Raw genomic sequence first — 23,938 nt, 5'->3', positions numbered from 1 at the left:
TCTCCAACTTTTTACAATAAGTAGGGGGAAATGGGAGCATTTTAACTTTGACACTTTTAGGTGAATTAAACTATTAAAAATTCAAATAAAAAGCCTGCTGTTGGGGATAGTTAGACATGTCTTGAATGAACTTTTTTTTTTTTAGGTATAATTACTCAGGCTTCCATTACAGTTGAGTGTGTCTTGCACATTTAATTCTGCTTCTGCTTTTCTGGATTGTGCTCTTCAGGCTACAGAGGAATAGAGTCCAGGAGCTAGGACCACGCATGCCCAGTCACACCGTGTTCCTCTGAGGGGCGTGGCCACACGGCAGTTTTTCCATCTAGGTCTTGTCTAGTGATCTAAACTTGTGCTTCTCAGCAGAGGTGGTTCCTGGTTGCAGTGAGCATCTGCCTGAGGTCCCTGGACCAGATGCTCTGAGGGGTTGAAAGTAGAGTTCAGACTGAATACACTTGACTGAATTTTGAAATGGCGCAAAGCAGTTTTCAAGCATTTGGGATAGTGCCAAAAACCAAAAGGCTTCTTTTCAATTCTCAGAACGGACTTTCAGAGATTGGGAAGGGCGAAGAAATAAACCAGTGAGAGAGAATTGGGTTTCAAGTGTGTTTCCCACCTCCCTTCATGCAGGGTCTCCTTGGCCTCTTTCGGGTCTTTGGCCTATGTTCACATCACCTTAACTGTGAGCCACCCACCGCTCATGAAACGTAGCCAAGTCCATTAGGTACAGGTCCCATTTCCTGCTTCTAGGAAGTAGTGGGAGTTGAGGTAGCCAAGCTGTAGCCTGAAGCATTTATCGTACTGAATAGTATTCATTTTTGGTTGGAGGGTACTGAGGGAATTAACACATTTGTGCATAGTCTGATTCAGGACAAAATAATATAAGATTGTGGAATAATTGTGAAGTTTTGAATAGAAAACTTTGGTTTAGACAGCAATACAAGGAAATGAAATAGTACACCTTTCAGTATAAAATAAATGCCTCCAAGGCGCCAGGGTTGCCTATCTGCTGCTCCCCCCCGCCACCTGTGAAGCCTTCTCTTTGTAGGTTGATGTTCACACATCATCGTCATCGTCATATCTGTCCTTCCACGGGAACTTGACCTTGCATGCCCATGTTCTAGTCTCTTCTTAGAGGCTTCCGGGATGAAGACCTCACCTAAGCTCACTTTCCACTGATTTGGCTCTTCTGATTTTTGACAGTTTACTGAGAGGCTGTACAACTTGGGACAGCTTTTCCACAAACACATTAAAAGAGTAATTATTTGGAGGCTGAAAAACGATGTGTTGTCATAAGTCTTTGTTTCTGGGAAGAAATGCCACCATGTTTCTCTCGTCGCAGATGATCATTCCCTCATGTATCCATGAAACATAAGCCTCATCTGAACCTGACTCCCAGGTGCCACGCTCTGCTCTGGCCCAGTGTGCAGTTCAGGCCCGGAGCACTGGAGTGTCTGGTGGTGGACGGGGCACACTGACCCTTAGGGCCGAGAGGGTTCTGTGTGGCACCTTCCTCATCCCTTTGCTCACATCCGAATAAGTAAATCAATGGGTTTCCACTCCTCCCAGTTCCTGTTAGAGCTATAAATCATTCTGCTGTTTCTCTTTTAAGAATGATTAAATCCAGTGGAGAATTGGCCTCTTTCTTAACTCGCTGATTAGCTCTCTTAGAGTCTTGAAAATCCCATCATTGTGCCTCTGATTGAGGACCTGCAGCCACCTCACCTCATGGGATACCGTTCAATTCAGTTCATGTCTTGACACAACTTACCATTGAGTGCATGTTTCTGTAAGCTTGTGCTGTTTCTTTGGAGGAGTCTATCTTTTTTTCTTTCCTTCTTTTTTAAAACAATAACTTCATTTTCTAAGAAAATGGTCATAGACGAGTGATTTTTTTTATTCCAAGTTATGTCATTGGGAACCATCACTTTCTGTCCCCCTATCAAACCAACCTAATGTTCATGGCTTCTGGGGTATTTTGCACCTAATGATTCCTATTGTGGGGGAAGAAAAATGCTCAGGGTGCCTTCCTTGGCCTCTGAAAACGTGAGTGTCTTCATGAGCCCTTCTGTTGGGAGTACTACATTCAGGACTTCTTTGGCTTTTTCAGGCTTCTCATTTGTGACTTTCGTCATCCTCATGTCTGCCACTGCTTCTTGTCCCTTACAGTCTCAGATCTCAGTGTCCATTCCACCACCTCGAGGCTCCCGACTTTCCGTTACTGCTATTATCTCTGAAAATACCTCCGTCTCAGAAGCCCCAGAATGTTGTCCCTAAACATCCCTTTTTAAAAAAAAATGCCGGTTTCCTCTGATCTTCTAAACTACTGATTTCCCTTTGAAATTCCAGACATTTTCCCACTGGGCTGCACCAGTTGACCTGGAGCCTTACGTAAACTCAGTATTCTGCTGGGGTCTCCAGAAACTAAGTGGTGGGTTCTGGGGAGCTCGCTCCTCTCCGAGAGCACCTGCATCGCTCGGTCAGGGGCGCCTCCGTACGAGAACTGGCTTCTCGGACTCTTTTCTTTTGCTTCCTTTCTCCTCTGAAAGTTGCTGTTGAGTTGAAACTTGACAGGAGGAACGGGGACAGGAAGGAGGGAGGCAGGGTGAGAACCCGTGCAGGTCAGTCTCGAACCAGGGGCCGGCAGCGCGGTCCGTGCACTGCTGCACCAGAAACTGCTTGAGGTGCCGGAGCTTTTCTGTGGCCGAGTTCTGGCTTTGGAAATAATCAAGTAACACTTCTTTATCTTTTCACTCTTTCCACCTTTCCCACAGCCTGGTTCCTCAGAGGGAAGGAAGGAAAAGGAACGCTTTGCAGCAAATGCCCGTAATGGCATTATGGTACTCGCGTTGCTCTGCCGCTTCTGCCCGCCCTCCCTGTCTTCTCTGTTTTTATCGTTTTTTTTTTTTTTATTTTTTGCAGAACTGAACCTTTTTCTGCTATGCCTTTCTCTCCCATTTGTCTTTACTTTACGGTTGATATTGTACTGTCTTAAAATACTTGTCATTAAAGAATTGCACAAAGCGTATACTTTCTAGCATGTCACTACTTCTCTTATGTTGCCTTCCTTGTCTTTTGGTAACTACATATGGGACACTTGGAAACCTTCATGGTAAAATCCTTTTTTTTCTCCCCCTGTAGTCCCTCCATTTCAAGGACTAAAACAGTCTTGCGTTAAGTAAAAACCTGTGACCAGAACTGAAGGAAGACTCTAGGAACAGAAAACTACAGCAGGACTTAGCACAAATTTATTTGGAAACAAAACAAAATTGCAAAAGCCTTAGCTGCTTTCCACCTAAGAAGTTGATTCAATGAAGACAGTGTCCACTGGAGTTTAAATAACTACATGAGTTTGGGCACAAGCAGTGACTTGAAGAAGGCCCGCTCTCCTTTGGTAGAAACGTCTCAAGTTTAACGACAAAAAAGCCGTTGTAAGTTTAGTCTCAGGTGTAAATATGAAAGCCGTCTGGTGTCGGAAGAGCTGACTCGCCGGTGTGGTGCATGTGTGTCCCTGTGATGGCAATCATTCTAGCTGCTGGCCTTCAGAGGAAGTGAGGATCTGATGGAGGTTTTTTACGTATTTATTTTCTGTTCACCCTGTGTCAAAATTTATAAAGAGAAAACAGGCATTACTGAAATGGTACTCTCTGTAATTTGATACTATTTGGTTTAACCATCTTCACTTTAATATTTGTAACATTGTTGTAACAGTAACTCTGTTAAGTACCCAAGCTGCTTGTCTTCCACCAAAGAGTGCTTTATTAACAAGAACCTGTGAAAACCCTGTTTGAAGACTGTTGGATGTTGTGATACAAAGTGGTACTTTGGCAACCTAAACTGGTAAGACAATAAGTGGTAGCTCTAGAAGACTCGGGAGGGGAAGCTGGCTGCAGAGTTGGAATATTGTGGGAAGTCATTCCTCTTCGTGTCACTGAGGGACTGGAGGATGCCGAGGCTGCCCACTGTTTGGTTGCCTGGTCATACAAATTAAAATCCTATTTCCTTCCACACATGATTTAAAAAAAAAACAAAACAAAACACTGTTGGTGTTTCCCTTGGAAATAGCCATCGCAAATAATGGTGGCTTTAAAAAAAAAAGGTACTGCTTTATTAGGGTCTTTCTCTGTAGCATTGTGGATTTCTTTTTTTTATGTGATCAGCCTAAGACCATTCACACACCCTTTGACTTCAGTGACAGTTATTCGCATCTGGATTTCAGTTGTTTGTAAATAAGAGACTCACTGTTGCCTTTGGTTAGGGAATACAACTAACTCTTTGCAGAGTGCCTTCACCCCCCACCCTACAGAAACACAGCAGAGTCTGTGATATAAAGCAATCACAAAAAAAAACAATTTATTTGCTGCTAAAACAAAAAAAAGGGGGGGGCCCAAAATATAAGAATATTTTGCAGTCACTTTGGTTACCTCCATTAATAAGAAGTGAATGGTTTTAGTTATTGTTAACCAATTCTTGCCTATCCTGGTTTGGAGAATGGGTACAATATGGAAAGGCTAGAGAAGGCAAATGCCTTCACATTACAAGATGAATGAGCCAGGTGAGCAGGCAATTCCATTTTAAAAAGCTGCCTTTTTAACAAAACTATGAGTGGTAAGAAGCGGTTGGAATAAACAGATTAAAGTCTGCTAATACAGAATTCCAGTTAAAGTTACTGGAAGGCCATGGCTCCATTTTGATATTTGCTCTCTTGGAGTAAATTAGAAGGTTGACTGGTGGTGATGGCAGGTGCCACCTTCTTGGTCAGACAAGCGCTCTTCCCCATCAGGTGTAACGGGTGGGTTGTGCCGGCTTTTAAACACGGGACTAGATCGCAGAAAAAAAGGTGGTTTTCTATCCCTGGAAGTGAAGACATACAAAGACCCACTTCCCCGACGGGAAGAGCCCTCTTCACTAAGCTCTGGGTGGGAGAAGAAACATTCCATCTGCTGTCTAGGAGACAATACTGAGTATTCAGACTGTGCCCTTGCATAAAACATTGAATTCTCAGGGCAATTCTTCTTCCCTTGACAATTTTAAAGGCCATCTCCTGCATAAATCATCCAGGTAGTTATGAAAATCAAACTTCCATCTGAACTGTCCCTGGTTTGGCTTTTTATTACATCAGAACAAGTTAAATGTGCTGTCTCCCTCACAGTGAATAAGCCATTTGGTGTCTTGGCCAAGAGTGAAAAATCTGGGCTTCAGTGTTAACCACAGTACTTTTTATTTTACAAATTGCCTTTTTGTGTTGGCTGCTCAAGTTTCCAGCTAGCATTGCTGTTACTGTGGCTCCTTCTAAAAAATCCTCATGTTTGACAGGCCCACTGAAATGAGTCATAGGAAACTAGTGGTTTGATAAAGGAGCGTCCGTGGACCGTACCAGGGAGTTGGGAGGGTGCCCTTCAGGCGGGTTTGATGGCACACCAGTCAGCCTCCCGGGGGCACATGGAGAATCCGGGAAGTCTCGGGTCTGACTGATGGAAAGCTCTTCCTGCTGTGAATAAGAGGGGACTCTTTTTTTCCCCACAGGAAACTTCACCACAGCCAGAATCTTCTGAGATTCTAACTTCCTTGTCCAAGAGAGACCCTGTTGCTAGGGAATATGAAATAGGGCACGTCAGATGGAGAGATTCCTTTAAACTTAAGAGCCTGAAATAGCTTTGAAAGGACACCGAGACGGTTTCCAATGGGATTAAAATTAGAAATGAATATTTTTAGGTGTTCTTGAAGCTTTTGGGGGACTCACGTCCAAAGTCAGAGACAGTCCAAAGAAAGGGTGTCTGCAAAGCTGGGTATCTAGAAGTATAGACAGACTTCTGTTTTGTAATGCTGAAGGAAAACTAGACCCTCTCTTAGCTGTCGGTGCAGAGGGGTAAGACCTGAGCAGTGCCTCACTAAAACAAGCAGCCTTCCTTGTCTGAGTAGCCGCTTCTAGGCGGCACGCCGCTCTTCTCTTCTAACCTTGGCCCCATTAGCCTGTCACCCACCCACTCCCTCTCGTCCCTCCTCCCCTCTCACAGGGGTGACTTCTACCTCTTTTCTTGGGCCCAGACATTTTTTAGAGGAGTTCCCAAGTGTTCTCCTGAGGCGAACGTGCTTGCCGTTGGAGCCTGATGGCCGGTTCGGCGCGCCCCGCGGACCACAGGCGTTCTGGGAGGTGTTGCGCCAAGAGCTCCTGGAGGCTTTCCTTTGCTTGAATCACCGCCATTCATGACAAATGAGCAGTGCGCTCTTTTGGTGTTTGTGCTAAAAGTAGCTTAACTGTTTCTCTTCATACATTTTTAAAAGTAATTATTGCATTTTGGAAAGCAGTGCTCATCAAAGACAACTTTAAAAACCCATTTTAATTCTTTATTAGTTCTCTCCTGCTAAAACTGTCCTGGTAAGGCTAGCTGCTGCTTTTCCATTTCTCCTCAATCTGAGTATTCCTCGTGTCGCTAAGTGGAAATACTACAGATACGTTTAAAAGACTGGACAATCCACCTATACTGTGTAGGAAATTACCTCCTTAACTGCCCAGTAGAATTAACTGTCAGCAGCAGATAAGTTCATCTGATTATAGTACTGCAGTTTTATATTAATAATTTGCAGACTTTTATCTAACCTGCACTCATGTACAGATTATTAAAAGTTTTAAAATGTAACTGATTAATCAGTATTTGATCAATCATTGTCTTGATTTTTTTATTAAAATGTATATTTCTAATCATATTTTATAAAAGCCAAGAGAACTGGTTGAATGAATGTTTATTTTCCTGAAGGTATTTTTAAGATAAAGCTTCATAATGGCCTGTAAACTTTGCATATCTATGTAGTTTGATATGTATTGTTGAGTTTGAAAATCTTGTGTATTGTAACTGGTTTTATACAAAATATTAAATAGTGAAAATTGTATAATTATAATCATATAATTAAAAGTATTAACCAAACAGCCTTTCGGTTTATTGTATTCACTTACCATTCTGAATCATGGTAGGCAGTGGTCAAAATATAAAGTGGATATAACCTTCTGTATTAGTTTGCTAGACTGGGTAGCTGAAACGATGTATTTTCTTCCACTTCTGTGGCTGGAAGTCCAAGCTCAAGGTGTTGGTAGGGTTGGTGTCTTCTGATGATGCCTCTGCCCTTGGGCTTTTCTCTGTGCACTCCAGTCCCTGGTGTCCTTCTGTCTGTCCTCCTCTCCTTTCCCTGTGACACTAGTCTAGATTGGAGTAGGGTCCGTCCTAATGGCCTCATTTTAACAAATCACCTCTTAAAAGGCCCGTCTCCAAGTACAGTCACATTCTGAGGCACTAGGGGTTAGGGCTTCATCTTAACTTGTGGGATACACCTTCCTTCAGATGAGATAGTAAGGGGCTCCTGTTACGAAGTCCTTCTAGACACACCCACCACTAGCTCAAGTTATGCGAAGTTTTGACTGGAGAACTTTCTGAGGATAAGACACACAAAAACCAGGCCCCTTGGAGTCTTGTGGGTTGTAGAATGTACTCCCCTCACGTTCCCTGCCAAGGTCAGGATCAAAGAGCTAAGCGAGGGGCAGGACCAACACTAAGGCACCCCCATTCTGATGTCCAAGCCTGGACGCCATCACAAAGCCATCTACCTGCCTCCCCTCCGCCTGTCTCTTGCTGGCCTGGACCCTGAAGACCTGATGCCCACACCATCACGCAGAGGTTGTGTCTGGGATGGAGGAGCTTATTCTGTTAGGAGTGCTGTCCCGTTCCCCAAAGAACTCAGCTTTGATTCATGCTAGGGTACAGGTTTTCAAAGGACAAACCACAGGGACCTGCCTTCCCCCTCCCCATCCAAACGCCCACCAGGCACTGCTACCCACCCCACCCCCACAGTGTGAGACTCGCAGGCTCTGTCCTCTGCTGAAAGCCGCAGTATCTACCTGCCCCTCCGTGGTCTGCGCTGAGGCCAACACTGGGTTGTGCGCCCTCCTGCCGACAGCCGAAGCTCGGCTGATCGGCACGGGCCAGGCTGCCCAAAGTCCGCGGTGCTGTGAAGGGGGCAGGCTTGGCCCCTGTAAGACTCGCAGTGAAACCCCAAGTCGCAGCTTCCAGGGCCGTGCAGTGTGGGCGATGAGCCACGGAGACCCAGGCCCTGCAAATTCTCGCTCTCCTCTGTGGTCAACAAACTGGTGGCACGTACCACACAGACAATTTGCTAAACCCCTCTGCTTCTGTTTCTTAAGTAAAATGGGAAGAAGAGCAATTCCTATCTTAACAATTGGTAGGAGAGTGAAATGAGATAATCCATGCAAAGTAAAACGATGCTGGCACATAGCTTTCAATAAATTAATTTTTTTCATACATTTAAGGTGATTTTCTGTAGGTAATTAGCTAACGAAAGATTGTGATCGATTCGGATCCCTCCATGTCTGGTATTTTTGGTGCCTTATCACAGGTCCTAGTGCCGGCACAGAGCGTCCCATCCGTTGACTGCTTCCTTTCCCTCCCCGTGTGTCTGAGTGCGGTGGTGGTGCTTGCGAAGCTGGGGGGGGGGGTCCCCACGAGCGGGACATGGAACACCCCACCTCAGCGGTCCGTCTCCCTGGTGCCCACGGGGGTCGCCGCTCACCTTTTGCTAGCACAGCGCTGCCCACACGTTCTTCCCTGCAATTCTTCCTGGGTGGTGCTGCCGATTTCCTTAGGATAAATTCTTCCCAAAGCCATTTCTACTGGCTGGAGAATGTGCAGAAATGTAAAGCTTTTGTTGCTGTACACTCTGTCAAAAAGCAGCTTGGTATAATGGTTCAGAGCATGGATTCTGGACCCAGGCTGGGTGCAAATGTTTGCTGCTTATTAGCTGTGTCATCTGGGCCAGGATGACGGTCGTATGAGGATTAAATGGGTTAATATTTGTTAATTAGAACAAGTGCCTGGCATGTACCAAGAGCCATACATATATTGTTTAATAAGAAAAGCATACTGCCTTAATGCTCTCCCTAAGGTCTGTGACCGGTGCGCCCGCTGTATTCCCTCCCTTAGCAGCAGTTGCAGGCCCTGCCCAGGTAGCTAATGACGAGCGGGACACTGGGCTCAGTGCTAGTGGTCCCGGGGCACATCCACATGTTCCTGCCCCATTGCTTGGATTTGGGGTCTTTTGTCTTCTAAGTAGTCGGCACCGTATGTGCCTATCACAGTCTCACTATTTTTCTCCGCTTATCGGGGGGACAAATGGACCCTTCCGAGAGCCTCGGCAGACACCCCTCGCTTCTTCACCGGGGGTGCTGGCCCAGGCCCTGTAGGAACGCGGAGCTGCGCACGCGGCCTGGCCTTGTCTCTCTAACTGTGTCTCATCTCTTTGCCAGCAAGTCTGCATGGCTTTGACATGCTCCTGGATGACGGGTGCTCCATCCACACTGAAATGCCCAGGTAAGGAGGCCTCTCGGCCCGCAAGGCCAGACCCCATGTCGGCTGCCATCACCAGGGACTGGCCTTGGCCCCTCGGATTCTCACACTGGCCAAGTGTCCTGTTTTTAGGCGGGGAGAGGCTTTGGGTGGGAAAGGAAAGACTGGAGGAGGTAGTATGGTTTGTGCATTCTTTTAGTTGGAGAAACAATGGTTGCTTCTCATCATGGGTGTGTTTCTTCGTATAAAACAAGATGCCTTTTCAGGCGGGACAGTTCTTGAGTAGGACTCTCCGGAGAATGCAGCCAGTCTGGCATCCGCACCCACTAAATGCCAGTCATATTCGCAGCCATTGGATAGCCCAGACACCCTGGCACATTTTCAGCCGCCTTCAGGAGGCGGTGCTGCCCCCAGCTGGGAGCTGCCGATGAGCTTCCCTGGGCAGTGTCGTGGGAACAGGAGCGGCCGCGCTTACGCCCTGTTCTGCTCTGGCCCGAGCCCCCATGGGCAGAAGAAGGGGCCGGAGGAACGGCTTCACTTATTGAGGAGGCGGCAGGGGGCTCAGTCCTCAGGAATGGGGCTCATGAGGATTTGTGAGACAGACTGGGAGGGGGGGCTCGAGACGGTGCACAAACCGCCTTCCTGCCTGGCCCTGGCTTATCCCCTGCCGTGTGGCAGACACCGAGAGACTGTCTCCATCCCTGAGAGTGAGGGGTCTGTTGTGACCGGGCCGGATGCCACGCAGGAGCACTGCAGGCAGGCCAGTGGCTGGCAGGTTCTCAGGACAGGACAGGACAGGGCAGGGCCTTGATCACCACCCTGGACCCCTCTTGTTCAGGTGGGTCTGCTCCGGCCAACCCCAGTTTGCCTTGCAGTTGCCCGGAGAGTTCAGGGCATGCACTGTGGAGTCTCTTCTCCAGCTGGCGTATTAAACCAGTCCTTGCCACCCCCAGTGAGCCCCTAAGACAGGTTCCAGTGTCATAAATACAACTCTGTCCATCTCCTCCCTTTTCCAGCGATAGTTGGCTGTCTCGAGCTGGAACCTTTCTAGACCGGCTTTTAATCTGGCTTGGGATTCGCCAGGACTAGACCTCCCAAGAGGATCTCTCCCGGACAGCACAGTGCTCACCAATGGAAATTCTCTCCACGTGCAGTTTCAGCCTGTTTACTCGAGCGTGTGCCTCAGCCTCGCAAGCGTGTGTGTCCGCTTCCTCCACTGGGTATCGAGGTTTCAGGCCAGGGCTAGAGCTGGGCGTGCCAGTGGGTGACCTGGACGGACGACCGGGATGGGAAGGGGCCAGGTTGGCTCCCTCTCTGGGCGCAGTTCAATCCCAAGCCCCCAGTAAATAGTCTCTTGGACCTTTCTTACACTAGGGGCCGCAGTGACTTACCTGATGGAAGCTGGTCTGTCTCCCCAGAACAGTGACTACCCAGAGTGTTTGAGTTCAGAGCTAGGCCCCGTGGGGCCTCACGGCTGTGCACCCTCCCGCCACAGGAGCGCTGCTCGTTCAGGTGCAGTGCGACCCTCCGCGCCAGTCCCTCCAAGCCTCACTCTGGGCATCTGCAGATCCTTGGTGAAAATCCCCGAGGGGTGTCCTTCCACCCTGGTTCCCGGGCCCCGGCCGGTCACCACGGCCCTCACCAGGCCGAGCAGCCTCCTCGTTTCTCCTGCCCCCCTTCTGCCCACCCTGCTTTCCCTCTTCCCGAAAACTGCTCCAGGGGCCCCGCTCACGGCCACCGGGCTCTCCCTCACCGCGGAACGGGCCAGCGCGGAGCGTTTTGCGTTGCCGAGAGCGTAGGACTTACCGCAGGTACTTTGGTGGTTTCCTGCCTGTGGCCCAGGTGCGGCCAGCTCTAGACAGGCCAAGTGCGCACCAGGGCCACTGACGTGGTTGTGTGCGTGTGCCATCGCGGGGGGCGAGCTCCCCCGGTCGGGCAGCACACACGTGGGGGCAGGTGTTCTCCGTGACCCCGGCGGGATGGCTGTTCCCGAGGGAAGCTCTTACCTCATTTTCTGAGACCATGAGAGAACCATGGGAGCTCCAGGGAGACTAACGTGCATCGGCACCGCTCTAATCGCGTATGACAGGCACCCCCACTTACAGATGACTGCGCTCCCAAGTCGGCCCTCAAATGGGGCCACGTTTTTGCAAAGTCACGGTGCTTAGAAGGCATTATGCTTTGGTTGGGGAAACTCCATCACCGCCCTGAGCCACGGGACACCGCGTGGCCAAGGAGAAGGCTTTCTGGAGCGCTGGGAGCCGGGCAGCAGCGGCCTGGGCCTGGGCCCGGCACAGGAACCCCCTGCTACGTGAGGCCCCCGCGAGAGCCAGGCTCTGTTCCTTTCCACCAGTGCCTCCCCGGTGACCTTGAACCTAATCTCGTGGCCTCTCAAGCCTTGCCATCTCCACCCGTGCAGGAGGCCTGATAAAGCTTTCTGAGGACACCTCTAATCCCAGCGTGTCTTCAGGAGAACGCCTCATGCTCCTGCGGGCGGTCGCCGTGTTGCCCGCCCTGGCTGGCACCTCGCCCATCACACAGCACACGGTGGCTCCGTTGGTCCCCTGCCGAGGAACGTGACCTCTGGCCTTTCCCCTGTCCCTCTCCTAGGAGCTTTGCCCTAGGGACTAGTGATTGAAGCGGGAATTTCAGGAGCATGCAAGGAACACTGGGCATGAGGACTGAATCCTGTGCCTGCCTCGTCCCCTCATCCCAGGCCTGCCCCACTGGTAGGTAGGGACCGAGAAGACCGTCCTTCCCTGTTCCCTGCTGTGAGATGCGGGACCGTTGCAAGACGGCCCACAACGGCCACTCAAGCCCCCCCCCCCCCTCAGGTCACCAGGTTCTGCAACAAGGGCGGAAGGGGGTCCTGCAGATTTATAAGACATCCAAGTGAAGCACAAAGCCTTAATGTTAGGGGTGACCCTTGGGACCAAGTCGGGACAGTGGCTCATTTCAGAGGGAGGGGAGGCTGTGTCCGTTTCTTGATTTGGGTGGTGCTTACAAGGAGGTTTTGCACATTTATCTGTATTGTTTTACAATAAAGATTTTTTTTTCCCTAAGATTTTTTTTATTTTTATTTTTTAAAGATTTTATTTTATTTGAGAGAGAGAGAGAGAGAGACGGCATGAGAGAGGAGAGGGTCAGAGGGAGAAGCAGGGTCCCCGCCCAGCCCGGAGCCCGATGCAGGACTCGACCCCAGGACTCCGGGATCACGACCCAAGCCGAAGGCAGTCGCCCAACCAACTGAGCCACCCAGGCGCCCCCCCTAAGATTTTATTTTTAAGTAATCTCCACACCCAACGTGGGTCTCTAACTCACAACCCCGAGATCAAGAGTCGCCCGCTGTACTGAGGCAGCCAGGCACCCCTACAATAAAGATGTTTTTAGAATACCTGCTTTTTCCCTTCCTCACTCCCTTTACCACATAAAGACAGAGCCTGTGGGAAAGAGCCCAGCAAAGCCGCACGCGGGTGGGGCATGTGACGGGTGGTGGCACCGGCCGCCCGGGGGCCTGACTGCAGGCCGGTGCCAGCGCCCCGAGAGGCGGGTTCCGCAGACCGTGCCCCTTGGAGAGGCAGCAGCGGTGAAAGGAAGCTGTGCTTAGCCGGCTGGGTGGTGCCATGCTGGGGAGGGCAGCCCCACCTGCCGCTGGCAGTGTGGCTCTCTCCTGAACGGCCCAGGAATGGCTCAGGAGAGGCCAGTTGCTGTTTCTGAGGGCTGACCTTTACCCGCTTTTGAGAGCCACGTCCAACTGCTCCATAGGACTTTCCAACACCACACGGCATGGTCTCAGAAGAAACACAATGCCTTCACCTCTGAAGTAGCTGGATGGCCTGGGGGAGCGCGTGGAGAGAGGAGAAGCCCTGAACTAGTGACCAGCACTAGGCGGGGAGGGGGTGCCCCTCACGGCCTCTCGGGCCCTGAATGGTCCTGCCTCACATGGGATGAAAACATGAAATGCTCAGCAGCAACATGAAGCTAAAGATGTAGTAGCCTGGCCAGACGGTAAAACCATCCAGGGCACCATTTTAACCTTCCTGGGGCGATTCCCAGACCTTGCCCGAGGAGCAGCTGGGGTTTTCGTCCCGTCAAGGCCGGGTACTGGCCCCCCTCCCTTCAGGGGTGACAGCACTCTGTGAAGCTCGCCCAGCTCCAGGCTATGGGACTACTCCCCCCACTTATCTTCAGCTGCTTCCCTGGCTGCCTGAGATCCAACCGTGAGCAGCTCCAAGTTGGCCTTGGGGTTGGCACACCTGACCTTGGATTTCAAACATACTTGACCTCTGCCTTCCAAGAGTCTTAGGGCCTGACAGACTAGTTTTCTTTTGTGGGGTTAATTTGCTGGCTAGAAACATGCCCCGCCTCATGATACGTCTACACCCAAGCATCTCAGGACTGTGGTAGGGGAACTTTGATCAGGAAGGCCTTCCCTTGTTTGTAGGAGCGAGCACCATCCTCCCGCCCACTCTGACTTTTCCCTACAGAATGTTAGGGATTTCCCCTGCTCTTTGCTTCTGCTCTGTCTTCTCTGGGACACTGGACTGTGGACAACCACATGACCAAAACCCGCCATCCATCTGCCCCACCAATTGGTAAGAGGTAGTCCTGGTGAGCAAACAGTTTTCCACAGGCTCAGAAACGGTACCCCGCCCCCCAAAACTGTTGCCGACCACAGCACCCAAGAATCTTCAGTATGTCTGGGAAGGATGTGGTGTTTCCAAGTACAACATTAAATCCAGCGCTATGGGCCTTTCAGGCACTCTTTACAACACTAGGGCCTCTGTTTTGCCAATCTTCAAAGCCAAGGCGGGCAGAGTGACTTCACACGACAGCATCGAGCCTGCCGAGCAATGACATAGGCTCACGCTGTACCAGCTGATAGTGAGGGCTGAGCCTGACATTCACTCTCCTGAGACTTAGATCAGGGTAGTCCCACTCCTTGTGTCCTTTCCACGGAGAGGGAACAAAACAATCAGTTAATAGGTCTTAGTATTCAGACATCAATTTAATAGTGGGACCAAGGGTCGGCAGTCATCCACAGCAAAGCTCCTTAACTGGCTATCACATGGTTGGGGGGTGGTGCAGCTGGTTTCCTTCTACTGGGTCTTTTTCCACGTTCTTTTCTCTCGACCTGGGAGTGACCAAAAGGATTCAGCTTTCTATACACAGTTAGGAGGGACTACCAACCTTTATTTACACTTGGGTTCAAGTTCAGAGCCATCTTAAACAGCATAGCAAAGCGGGGGAAAAGCACAGATCCTGGGACCAGGTTCAGATTCCAACACAAGCATGTTAATGGGGTGACAACAGGCAAACGTTATCTTGAGTTTCTGCGGTAACATGGGGAGAGCATCACCCCAGCTGCCCCCAGCGGTTACAGCGTGGGCCCTAGTCCCCGGCCCGGGCGCGCGGCCAAGCATGGCTCCTGCAGGGCTCGCTCTGCTGGGCAGGGCAGGACTCAGCGAGTGGCTGAACCTCTGAGGTAGCCCCGAACCCCAAACATTCACCACAGGCAAGAAATAGGAACTCAAACTGGTGTAGGGGCTGAGTGAGAAAAACCGCACGCGGTGTTCAATAAATACTAGTTATTTACAAGTCTTGCCGGGACAAGGACAGAGGGTATCTGTACACGGGCGCTGAGTCCAGATGCTAGTTCCGAGGGGGGAAAGCATATGGTGGTGAGTCGCAATACTCTTTTGCCTGGACCCCTTTCACTTGATAGATGGGTTAAATAACATGATTTTAACAATCATATGCTTAATACTCATCCTAAAAACCACCCAAGCCCTAAATATGCACACTTACACTAAGCATGTGTGTGTGTGTGTGTACATATGCACGGAAGCCACGAGGTAGTTTAAATTGCCATTAAAAACAAACCAATACTTCTCCTAATTCTCTGCCATGGAGCGGTGGCCGGTGGCTGTACACACTCGCTGCCTCAAATTATGGGTTAAATGAAAACCAGAACTCAAGAAATTCTAGGAGTGAAGCATTTACAAGTAAACAGTAAACACAGCTGTATCTTCATTCCTCCGTCTCTGAGAAGGAGGCTGTGACCGCTCGAAGTTAACGTCCGAGTTCTGTGTATTTCCTCTAACACTAAAGAACACAGCCTTCCGATTCTGTACAACGTCCGAAGCGTCTCAGTAGATTCTATTTTACATCTTTCCTCTCCCTGTTTTTGTGGAGGATTCAATACAATCTCTATATATACATTTTAAACATTATTTCTGAACTTCATTTGGAATTCCTTAAATAAAAAAATAATTGCCATTCTCCAGCTTCTTGGGAAAGTGCCAGACTAAGCCCCTGACTGAGCTACTGCTCGGTGTCTGGAGAAATCCCCATCCCACAGCCCCCAGGCCAGAAAAGGGCAACGAATTCACACTACACGGGAAAAAGCAACATCTATTGTTCTTAGAGTCTGACTCTCTTCCCCACAGCAAGAAAAGTCTCTTCATAGGTACGCCAATGCTGTTTTAGGTTGCTAGGGAAATAGGGCCCTCTCAAGCCAGAGCAGGAAAGTCCTCAGGGTCATCCGGGTTGGGAGCAACGTCTTGTGTCTAAAGAAGACAAAAGTTTAGAAACCAACAGTCACTTTACCCATTCCCACTTGGGCAGAGCCCTCTGAGAAATCCGTGCCCGCTCTCACCCAGGGGAGGCGCTGATGGGGGGTGCGGCCCAGACACCCTGGGGAGAGGCAGGCCCCCTGTACGAAGAGGAGATGCACGGGGGTATCGCAGAAGGGTGCCTCTCCCTTCTCAGACCCGCTCCTGTCCCCTCTGCAGGATGGCCAGCAGTGCCCGCCTCCCTCCCTCCCTCCCACAAACCCTTACCGAGTGACCCTTTTTGTATCTGGCACTACATGATGTGGAATGTTTACTACAGGGAGATACAAGGTTGATTAGAGACAGTTCCTGCCTGCCCTGGGGGCCCCTGAGGTTAGGGGAGAAGCCCTGAGGAGGTCACAGTGTGGTATTTTCAGCCAACAGATGGCCGGTGAACGGCCCACAGGAGGGGCGCCCACTGCAGTCTGGGGGCAGAGCGCACATCACGGTCAGGTAGGGCTTTCCAGAAGAGAAGGTTCTTCCAGAGATAAGCCTCAGTGAAGGAGCAAAGAGAACAAAGATCCCAAAAACAGAGCAACTTGACGGTGAAGGGGTGGGGGCCTGAGGGCAGGTCTGAGCTGGAAGAGCACAGGATGCATAGATTTGTTCGGAAAACACTGACAAAGTCCCTATTACACACTTACACTGTGCTAGGCACAGAGAAACCGATAATGAGCAAAAGCAGACACAGTTTCTGTCATCCACTGGAGAGACGGCAGACACTGGTCAGTGATCACACCGGTGAGAAAACAATTACAAATGAAGATAATGCTTCAAAGAAAAATAAAATTCTTTGCTCCAGGACTGGTCTGGAAGGAAATGTGCCCAAAGAAGACTCCTGTGAGGAAGTGAGGTCAGAGGATCTATTACTCTAGGTGAGCAGGCAAAGGGGTAGGAGAAGGACTATCAGGTGCCCAGGCCCTGTGGGGTCAGGAACATTCTTGTCTGAAGAACCAGAGGTAGAGCGGTGTTGGCTGAGAAGTGGGGAAGAAGGGCTTGAGGTGAGAAGGCGAGCCTGGGGAAGTCACAAGGAGGCCTGAAGCCTTAGGGAAGGTTCTGTCTGCCCTAAAGCACCATAAGGGCACAGCACATACAGTCAGCTCACAGTAAGTAACCATCAGGTGATCTGACTGGATCCCAAGCCCGGGGGCCTTGTCTGAGCAGATGAGTGAGTTTTTCACTGGTTCTGAGTGGGCATTCATTGCAGACGGTGGATCTCCCTGGTGACCGTGGAGGCCAGGGCTACTGAATGGTCTGTACCCAACGATGTCCATGCTGCTGCCATCATTGTTCCAAACACCTCGATGTCAGACCCACACTAGACAGGGGCGTGCACAGCAGCCCCTGATGGTCCTCCCAGCGGCACAGCCTGGGGCATCCTCATCCTCTCACTTCCTGTGAGAAAACCACCCCGGACCTAGAATACAAACACTCACCACCACTTCTGCTCTGGGTCCATAGTTCTCTGCCCTTCTGATCCTTCCCCGGCCTCCCCGTGTTCCACCTCTGGCTCCGCGCCCAGGCCGAGGGAGGTTACCAAAATTAATCTCCAGCTGGGATGTGATGTCATTGGCTGCTTTCCGGAAAACGTGGGCATCATCTTCATAGTCATCCTTTACCATCTGAAACAGTTACAGCATCTCAGCATCTCACACACACACACACGTCTCCATGGACACTCACTCAGCTTAGCGGCCCAGAGCTACGCTGCCGGGGAGCCGATACGGCATCATGCTGGGACAGCGCACCCCAACCGCGTGTCGTCGGCACTGGACCGCAGAGCAAGGCAGAGGGGGTGACCTGGTGCTCTGGTTCCAGCACGGAGGGGACCTGCCCATTTCCCAGCCACGTGTTCTCACACTCACGGCCTTCATCCAAACATCTCTGAACTCACTATTAATTCAAGTGGGACCAAGTTTCTATCAGTTTGGCAGGTTAAGATGTAAGATTTGACGTGCCTAACAGCAATCGATATAAATGTTTCACATCTAAATGTATTTTGCTGAGATTAAAAAAGTTTTAATTTCTGTCTTCTATTTGTTCACAAATGCTACTTTGATAAATAAGGAAATATCACCTTCCTAGAATAGAACTTGATGGAGAAAATCCTTTCAGTGTGGGTGCTGACTGTACAAATACCATATGTTAAAAACTGCATGATTTACAATAAACAATTCTGACTCAAAATACAGGGAAATAGTAAAACAACAGAGTCTGGTTATCGGAGGATCACCACCGACGCGGCAGGAAGAACCCAAGTTGCTTTTTAAGAACAATTTCAGTCAAAATACTTTGAGAAATGACATTTTAAGAGGGCAAAATAAGTTCTGTGTCTTGTTAAAAGAAAACTACATTAAATATATCTTGTTCCAAATTTGATTTGGCTTCAATTACTAATAATAGATAAAACAAGCCTCTCACTTTTGAATAAAATATAAATCTACAGGAAATATGCCAATGGTCTAAGATGAGAATCTCCGAAGCGCTATAATGCTTTATTCCTATAACTTGTCCAGGAAATGGAACCAAGTTTCCCTGAACGTATCAAGCCCTTCTGGCCACGTGCTCATTACAGATTCCATGTTGAACACTCATACTGCCTTCAAAGCTGCACATTAAAATAAAGCAGAGACCTTAGGTAAATGGACTGTTGAAGCTAAAAGGGTGAAAGAACGAACAGTTCAGGAGCACTGGCACTCTGGTAAAAAGGTAGACACAAAAAAACCCAGTAAGAAGCAAAATAACAGCCCCCCGCGTGCTTCTGCGAACAGCAGGCTCTCGGCTCTCGGCTCCGGGGCAGAGCCCGCAGGTGGCCATGCCTTGGGGCCGGGCTGAGCGTGCTCTGAAGGGGCCCCGCGCACGTCACAGGCGGCTGTTGCTCTGGACTCAGCGAATATGAGGCGTCACCGCAGTGCTCTATCTCTAAGGGTGCCCAGCAGAAAGTAAACTAGTGACCCCAAGATTTGGCTTTTGTTGCTTTTGGAACAATGCCTGGCTAAAACCTTCAGTGCCCTAAGATTAACAAGGACCAAAGACATGTGCCTTCCTGAGACCAAGCCGGATGAGTCAGCTAACCCAGTTGCTTCAGATATTCCAGGAGACCTCTCTCTGGAGCCAGGGAGGATGAATCTGGTGTGGATGCAGGAAAAACAGCTTCTATTTTTACCGAACATGTCAACTGCACATTTCACATCCTGACAGCACACTTGTTTTAGGCAAAGCTTTATTTACAATGCCCCAGAACCAAAAAGAATAAAAGTGAGTAGGAAAAGAGCCAACCCAGGTAGCTGATGGGACTTGTAGAAATACCTCACAGAGATTTCCAAGAGAATAAAATAAGGCCCTGGCCTCCAATGCTGCCGGTGTAGAAAAAGCCACTTCTAGTGGGACAGCTCAAAACTTACTAGCAAGGCGTCTAGGAGATTGGACTCCCCAAAACGGGAGGCGGGAGGGGATCCTGGATCATGAACAACCCTCTAATGAAAGTATTCATTCAAAGAATACAACTAGTCAAAGTGTAAATGGAAACACAGACAATCCTATATAGCACAAAAGTCCCGAGTTTCTAACGGAAAATCAATGAATGGTATCTGGCAGAAAGGAAGAGTTTGTTCACCACCATCATCGACAGACAGACGTGTAGCAGGATAAACAGCTGCGACTGAATGATGGCAATTCTAAATTTTAAAATGAGACTGCTTCAGCGTGCCCTTAAGTTCAGGAACATAAATGGACTGTGATTAAATGACGTGCTCACCATCCAAACAATCTCTGCGGGAGATCTTTCCAAAGCCGAGGCCTCCCCGGGCTGAACACAAACTATGAGAAATAAGGGCCTGACAGGAGGGAAGAACACTGTGAGCGATCCTGAGCACGCCGCCTGGCTCTTGGGGGCTCCTCCTCAGAGCAGAGGGGGGCAGAGCTGTTGCAATTAACAGAGCACAGAATTCCAGTCAGTTTAAAATGGTCCACTACTCCCAATTAAATGCTCTTATGAAGAGTCTGAGCTGCAACTACTCTAATCATGGAATGCACAGTAGTTATCCTGTGAAATGGCATTGTTTGTGAAACACTATACCCCTCTTGAGACAAAAATGAAATGCCATTACCATACAGTATTTGCACAGTCAAAGCACAGTTCTGGGTTGAGCAGAAAATGCACTGTCACCGTAACTGCTTTGTATGAAGTGTCAATAGGTCAAGTTTCAGCTCTTCTTATGAACAATACAGATAGAGATCCAGATAAAATTAGGGACACATCGTATCTGATTACTCCTAGGTAGAAACTAGCATGCCAACTACTAATGTCCCGTTTTCACCCTAGAAGTGGAAAGGGTCCATTTGGTGTCTAGTAAGGTAATCTAGAAGATTACCTCTAGAGAAGAAAATGTCATGCTTACATCATCTCTATACTTGGACTTGTGTATCACCACCGCTTTGGAAGGGACAGTGGACTCAGGTTTCCGGATATTAAACTCAGGCTTTGGTCTGGTCTGTTCTTGAAGATTTTTCCATTCATCGAGGGTCATCTCTTGAACTTGAGTTTCCTCTTCTAACTCCAACTCAGGAACTCTATGAAGAAGTAGAAGTTTTTGATGGGTCTAAAATGTCTATTTCCTCAAAGACAAAGTCATTACTATTCGTTTACCATACTTTCATGGTCCCGCATCTCAAATTTACATAAGGTAAGACAATCTCTGAACCATAAAGCTTCCTTATTTTAATCACTTTATGCCATCACTGCCAACTGAAGGTAATTCCTGTTTTCTTTTCTTTTTTTTAAAATAATCTCTATGCCCAATGTGGGGCTTGTTACTCACACACCCGAGATCGGGAACTGCACGTCCCACCGACTGAGCAAGCCAGGCACCCCACTTCCTGTCTGCCTCAAAACTGTCTTTGAAAAATGGGAACATCACCATCCCATTAACATTACACTTCACCTCCAGCCAGCCCCCTCCCAGATGGCATCATACACAAAATGAGACAACTGCAGACGAAAAGGGAGAAGCTGTTGCATCAGAACAAATACATAGGCAACCATGAACAGAGTTATAAAACAGTGGGTTACGAATACATAGTTTTGTAAATATCCTCTTTAAATTCATGAGATTTTAAAAGAAAACAGAGGATAGATATATCAATGGACTAGAATTCAGAGATCAGAAATAAATCCTCACATTTACAATAAATTGATTTTTTTCAAGCCGGTGCCAAAGACAATTCAGAGGAGAGAGCAGAGTCTTTTCAACAAATGGTGCTGGGAAAACAGGATATCCATATGCAAAAGAAGGAAGGTGGACCCCTACCTCACACCATAAATAGAAGAGTTAGAAATATAAACCCCTAGAAGATGACACAGGCATAAATCTCCATGCTCTTAGTTAGATTAGGCAGTGGTGACACCAAAAGCATAGGCAGCAAAAGAGAAAGTAGATAAACCAGACATCACCAAAACTTCTGAAAACTTTTGTGCTGCAAAGGACACCATTAAGAAAGTGAAAAGACAACCCATGGAATGGTAGAAAATATTTGCAAATCATATATCTGATAAGGGACTTTTTTTTTTTTTTTAAAGATTTTATTTATTTGACAGAGAGAGAGAGAGCACAAGTAGGCAGAACAGCAGGGAGAGGGAGAGGAAGAAGCAAGCTCTCCACCGAGCAGGGAGCCTGACGTGGGGCTCGATCCCACGACCCCAGGATCATGACCCAAGCCGAAGGCAGCCGCTTAACCGACTGAGCCACCCAGGCGCCCCTCTGATAAGGGACTTACATCTTGAATCCACAAAGGACTCTTACAACTCAATGAGAAGAAATAACCCAACTGAAAAATAGGCAAGGCTCTGAATAGACATTTTTCCAAAGAAGATCTACAAATAGCCAATAAGATGCTCAATATCATTAGCCATCAGGGAAATGCAAATCAAAACCACAATGACTTATACCCATTCCATACTCAGTAGGACGATTAGGACAAAAAAAGACATTTAACAGGTGTTGGTGAGGATGTGGAGAACTTGGAACCGTATTCATACATTGCTGGTGGGAATATGAAATGGTGTGGCCACTTTGGAAAACAGTCTGACAAATCCTCAAAATGTAGTCTAGAGTTACCATCTGACCTAGCAATACCACTCCTAGGTATACACCCAAGAGAAAGACAACATATGTCCGTGGCAATTCGACAATGCTGTTTGTAGCAGCATTATTCATAATAGCCAAAAAATGGTAACAGCTTGAATGTCCATCAACTGATGAAAAGAGAGACAAAATATGGTATATATCTAATACCATGGAAAATTATTTGGCTATAAGAAGAAATGAAGTACTGATACATGTTACAACACGAATAAGCCTTGAAGACCTTATGCCAAACGAAATAAACCAGGCACAAAAAGTTTATGTACGATTCCATTTATATGAAATATCCAGAAAAGGCAAATTCATAGACACAAGGGCGCCTGGGTGGCTCAGTTGGTTAAGCGACTGCCTTCGGCTCAGGTCATGATCCTGGAGTCCCGGGATCGAGTCCCACATCGGGCTCCCTGATCGGCGGGGAGCCTGCTTCTGCCTCTGACCCTCCCCCCTCTCATGTGCTCTCTGTCTCTCATTCTCTCTGTCTCAAATAAATAAATAAATAAATCTTTAAAAAAAAAAAAAAGAAATTCATAGACACAAAAAGTAGATGTGTGGTAGCCAGGGACTGGGGGCAGGGAGGCCAGGGAATGACTGCTTAATGGGTATAGGGTGACAAAAACGTTCTGGAACTAGGTAACAGTGATAGTTGCATAACACTGTGAATGCAGTAAATGTCACTTAGTTGTACACTTTAAAATTATTAAAATTGTAAATTTTGTTATATGTATTTAGCACCAAAAAGAAAATAGATGAAAAAGAAAGAAATGAAGCACTGACACATCCTATGGCATGGATGAACCTGAAAACATAATGTTAAGTGAAATAAGCCAGGCCCAAAAGGACAAATATTATATTCCACTTATATGAGGTACCTACAGCAGGCAAATTCAGAGAGATATAGAATGGAGGTTACCAGTGGTTAAGGGGAGGGAGTTAGGGGGATTTTTTATTTCATGGATACAGTGTTTCTATTTGTGATGATGAAAATGTTCTGGAGATGGATGGTGGTAATGGTTGCACACAGTGTGAATGTAATTAATACCATTAAACTGTACACTCACAAGTGGTTAAAATGGCGATTTTTATGTTATATATGTTTTTTTTTTTTTTTAAGATTTTATTTATTTATTTGAGAGAGAGAATGAGCGAGAGAAAGCACGAGAGGGGGGAGGGTCAGAGGGAGAAGCAGGCTCCCTGCCGAGCAGAGAGCCCGATGTGGGACTCGATCCCGGGACTCCAGGATCATGACCTGAGCCGAAGGCAGTAGCTTAACCAACTGAGCCACCCAGGCGCCCGATGTTATATATGTTTTATCACAATTTTTAAAAACTAGTAACATAATATAACCCAAACCATTGAATTGTACAGTTTATTTTATTTTATTTTTTTTTAAAGATTTTATTTATTTATTTGAGACAGAGAGAATGAGAGAGAGAGAGCACATGAGAGGGGGGAGGGTCAGAGGCAGAAGCAGGCTCCCCACCGAGCAGGGAGCCCGACGCGGGACTCGATCCCGGGACTCCAGGATCATGACCTGAGCCGAAGGCAGTCACTTAACCAACTGAGCCACCCAGGTGCCCCTGAATTGTACAGTTTAAATGGCTGAATTTTATAGTATGGGAATTATATCTCAATAAAGTTTAAAAGAAAAAAAATTAGGTGATGAATGGGAAGGGAATCAAATCCATAATATCTTCACAGAAGGGCTAATGTAACTTATGGTCCTAGGTTATAGGTTAATGATACAAAAACTATTAGTGAAATCAGGAGAGAAACCTAATCATAGAGCATCCAAAACAGGCATATTTATAAAGTAACTTTAAAATATCAAGCA

The 23,938-nt window shown here is 47.9% G+C and overlaps 2 protein-coding genes across 11 annotated transcripts in view; one reads left to right on the top strand and one right to left on the bottom strand.

Annotated features, from left to right (window-relative positions):
* CDC14B (cell division cycle 14B) overlaps positions 1-6,923 on the top strand; it is a 110,705-nt gene extending 103,782 nt beyond the window's left edge. For 7 of the 9 annotated variants that reach the window (XM_035024467.1, XM_035024470.1, XM_035024471.1 and 4 more), the window contains one exon: positions 3,139-6,923. In XM_035024467.1, the coding sequence (XP_034880358.1) occupies positions 3,139-3,175 (37 nt within the window). In that variant the 3' untranslated portion in view covers positions 3,176-6,923. Of the gene's footprint in view, positions 1-2,771; positions 2,838-3,138 lie in introns of all 9 variants that reach the window. The other 2 variants (XM_035024465.1, XM_035024464.1) reach the window with 1 other exon arrangement.
* A 7,599-nt stretch (positions 6,924-14,522) lies between these two features.
* The window catches only part of HABP4 (hyaluronan binding protein 4), a 42,600-nt gene continuing 33,184 nt past the window's right edge, over positions 14,523-23,938 (bottom strand). For both annotated transcript variants that reach the window (XM_035024462.1, XM_035024463.1), the window contains exons 6-8: positions 20,365-20,536; positions 17,401-17,586; positions 14,523-15,919 (exon numbers count right to left, since the gene is read on the bottom strand). In XM_035024462.1, coding sequence (XP_034880353.1) covers positions 15,863-15,919; positions 17,401-17,586; positions 20,365-20,536 — 415 coding nt within the window. In that variant the 3' untranslated portion in view covers positions 14,523-15,862. The remainder of the gene's footprint in view (positions 15,920-17,400; positions 17,587-20,364; positions 20,537-23,938) is intronic.

The sequence above is a fragment of the Mirounga leonina genome, unplaced genomic scaffold (genome assembly GCF_011800145.1).
Source record: "Mirounga leonina isolate KUSES-001 unplaced genomic scaffold, KU_Mleo_1.0 Mir_179, whole genome shotgun sequence".
In the NCBI taxonomy this organism is placed as follows: domain Eukaryota; kingdom Metazoa; phylum Chordata; class Mammalia; order Carnivora; family Phocidae; genus Mirounga; species Mirounga leonina.
The sequence above is the reverse complement of the archived record's forward strand: the minus strand, read 5'-3'. Positions and strand labels throughout refer to the sequence as shown.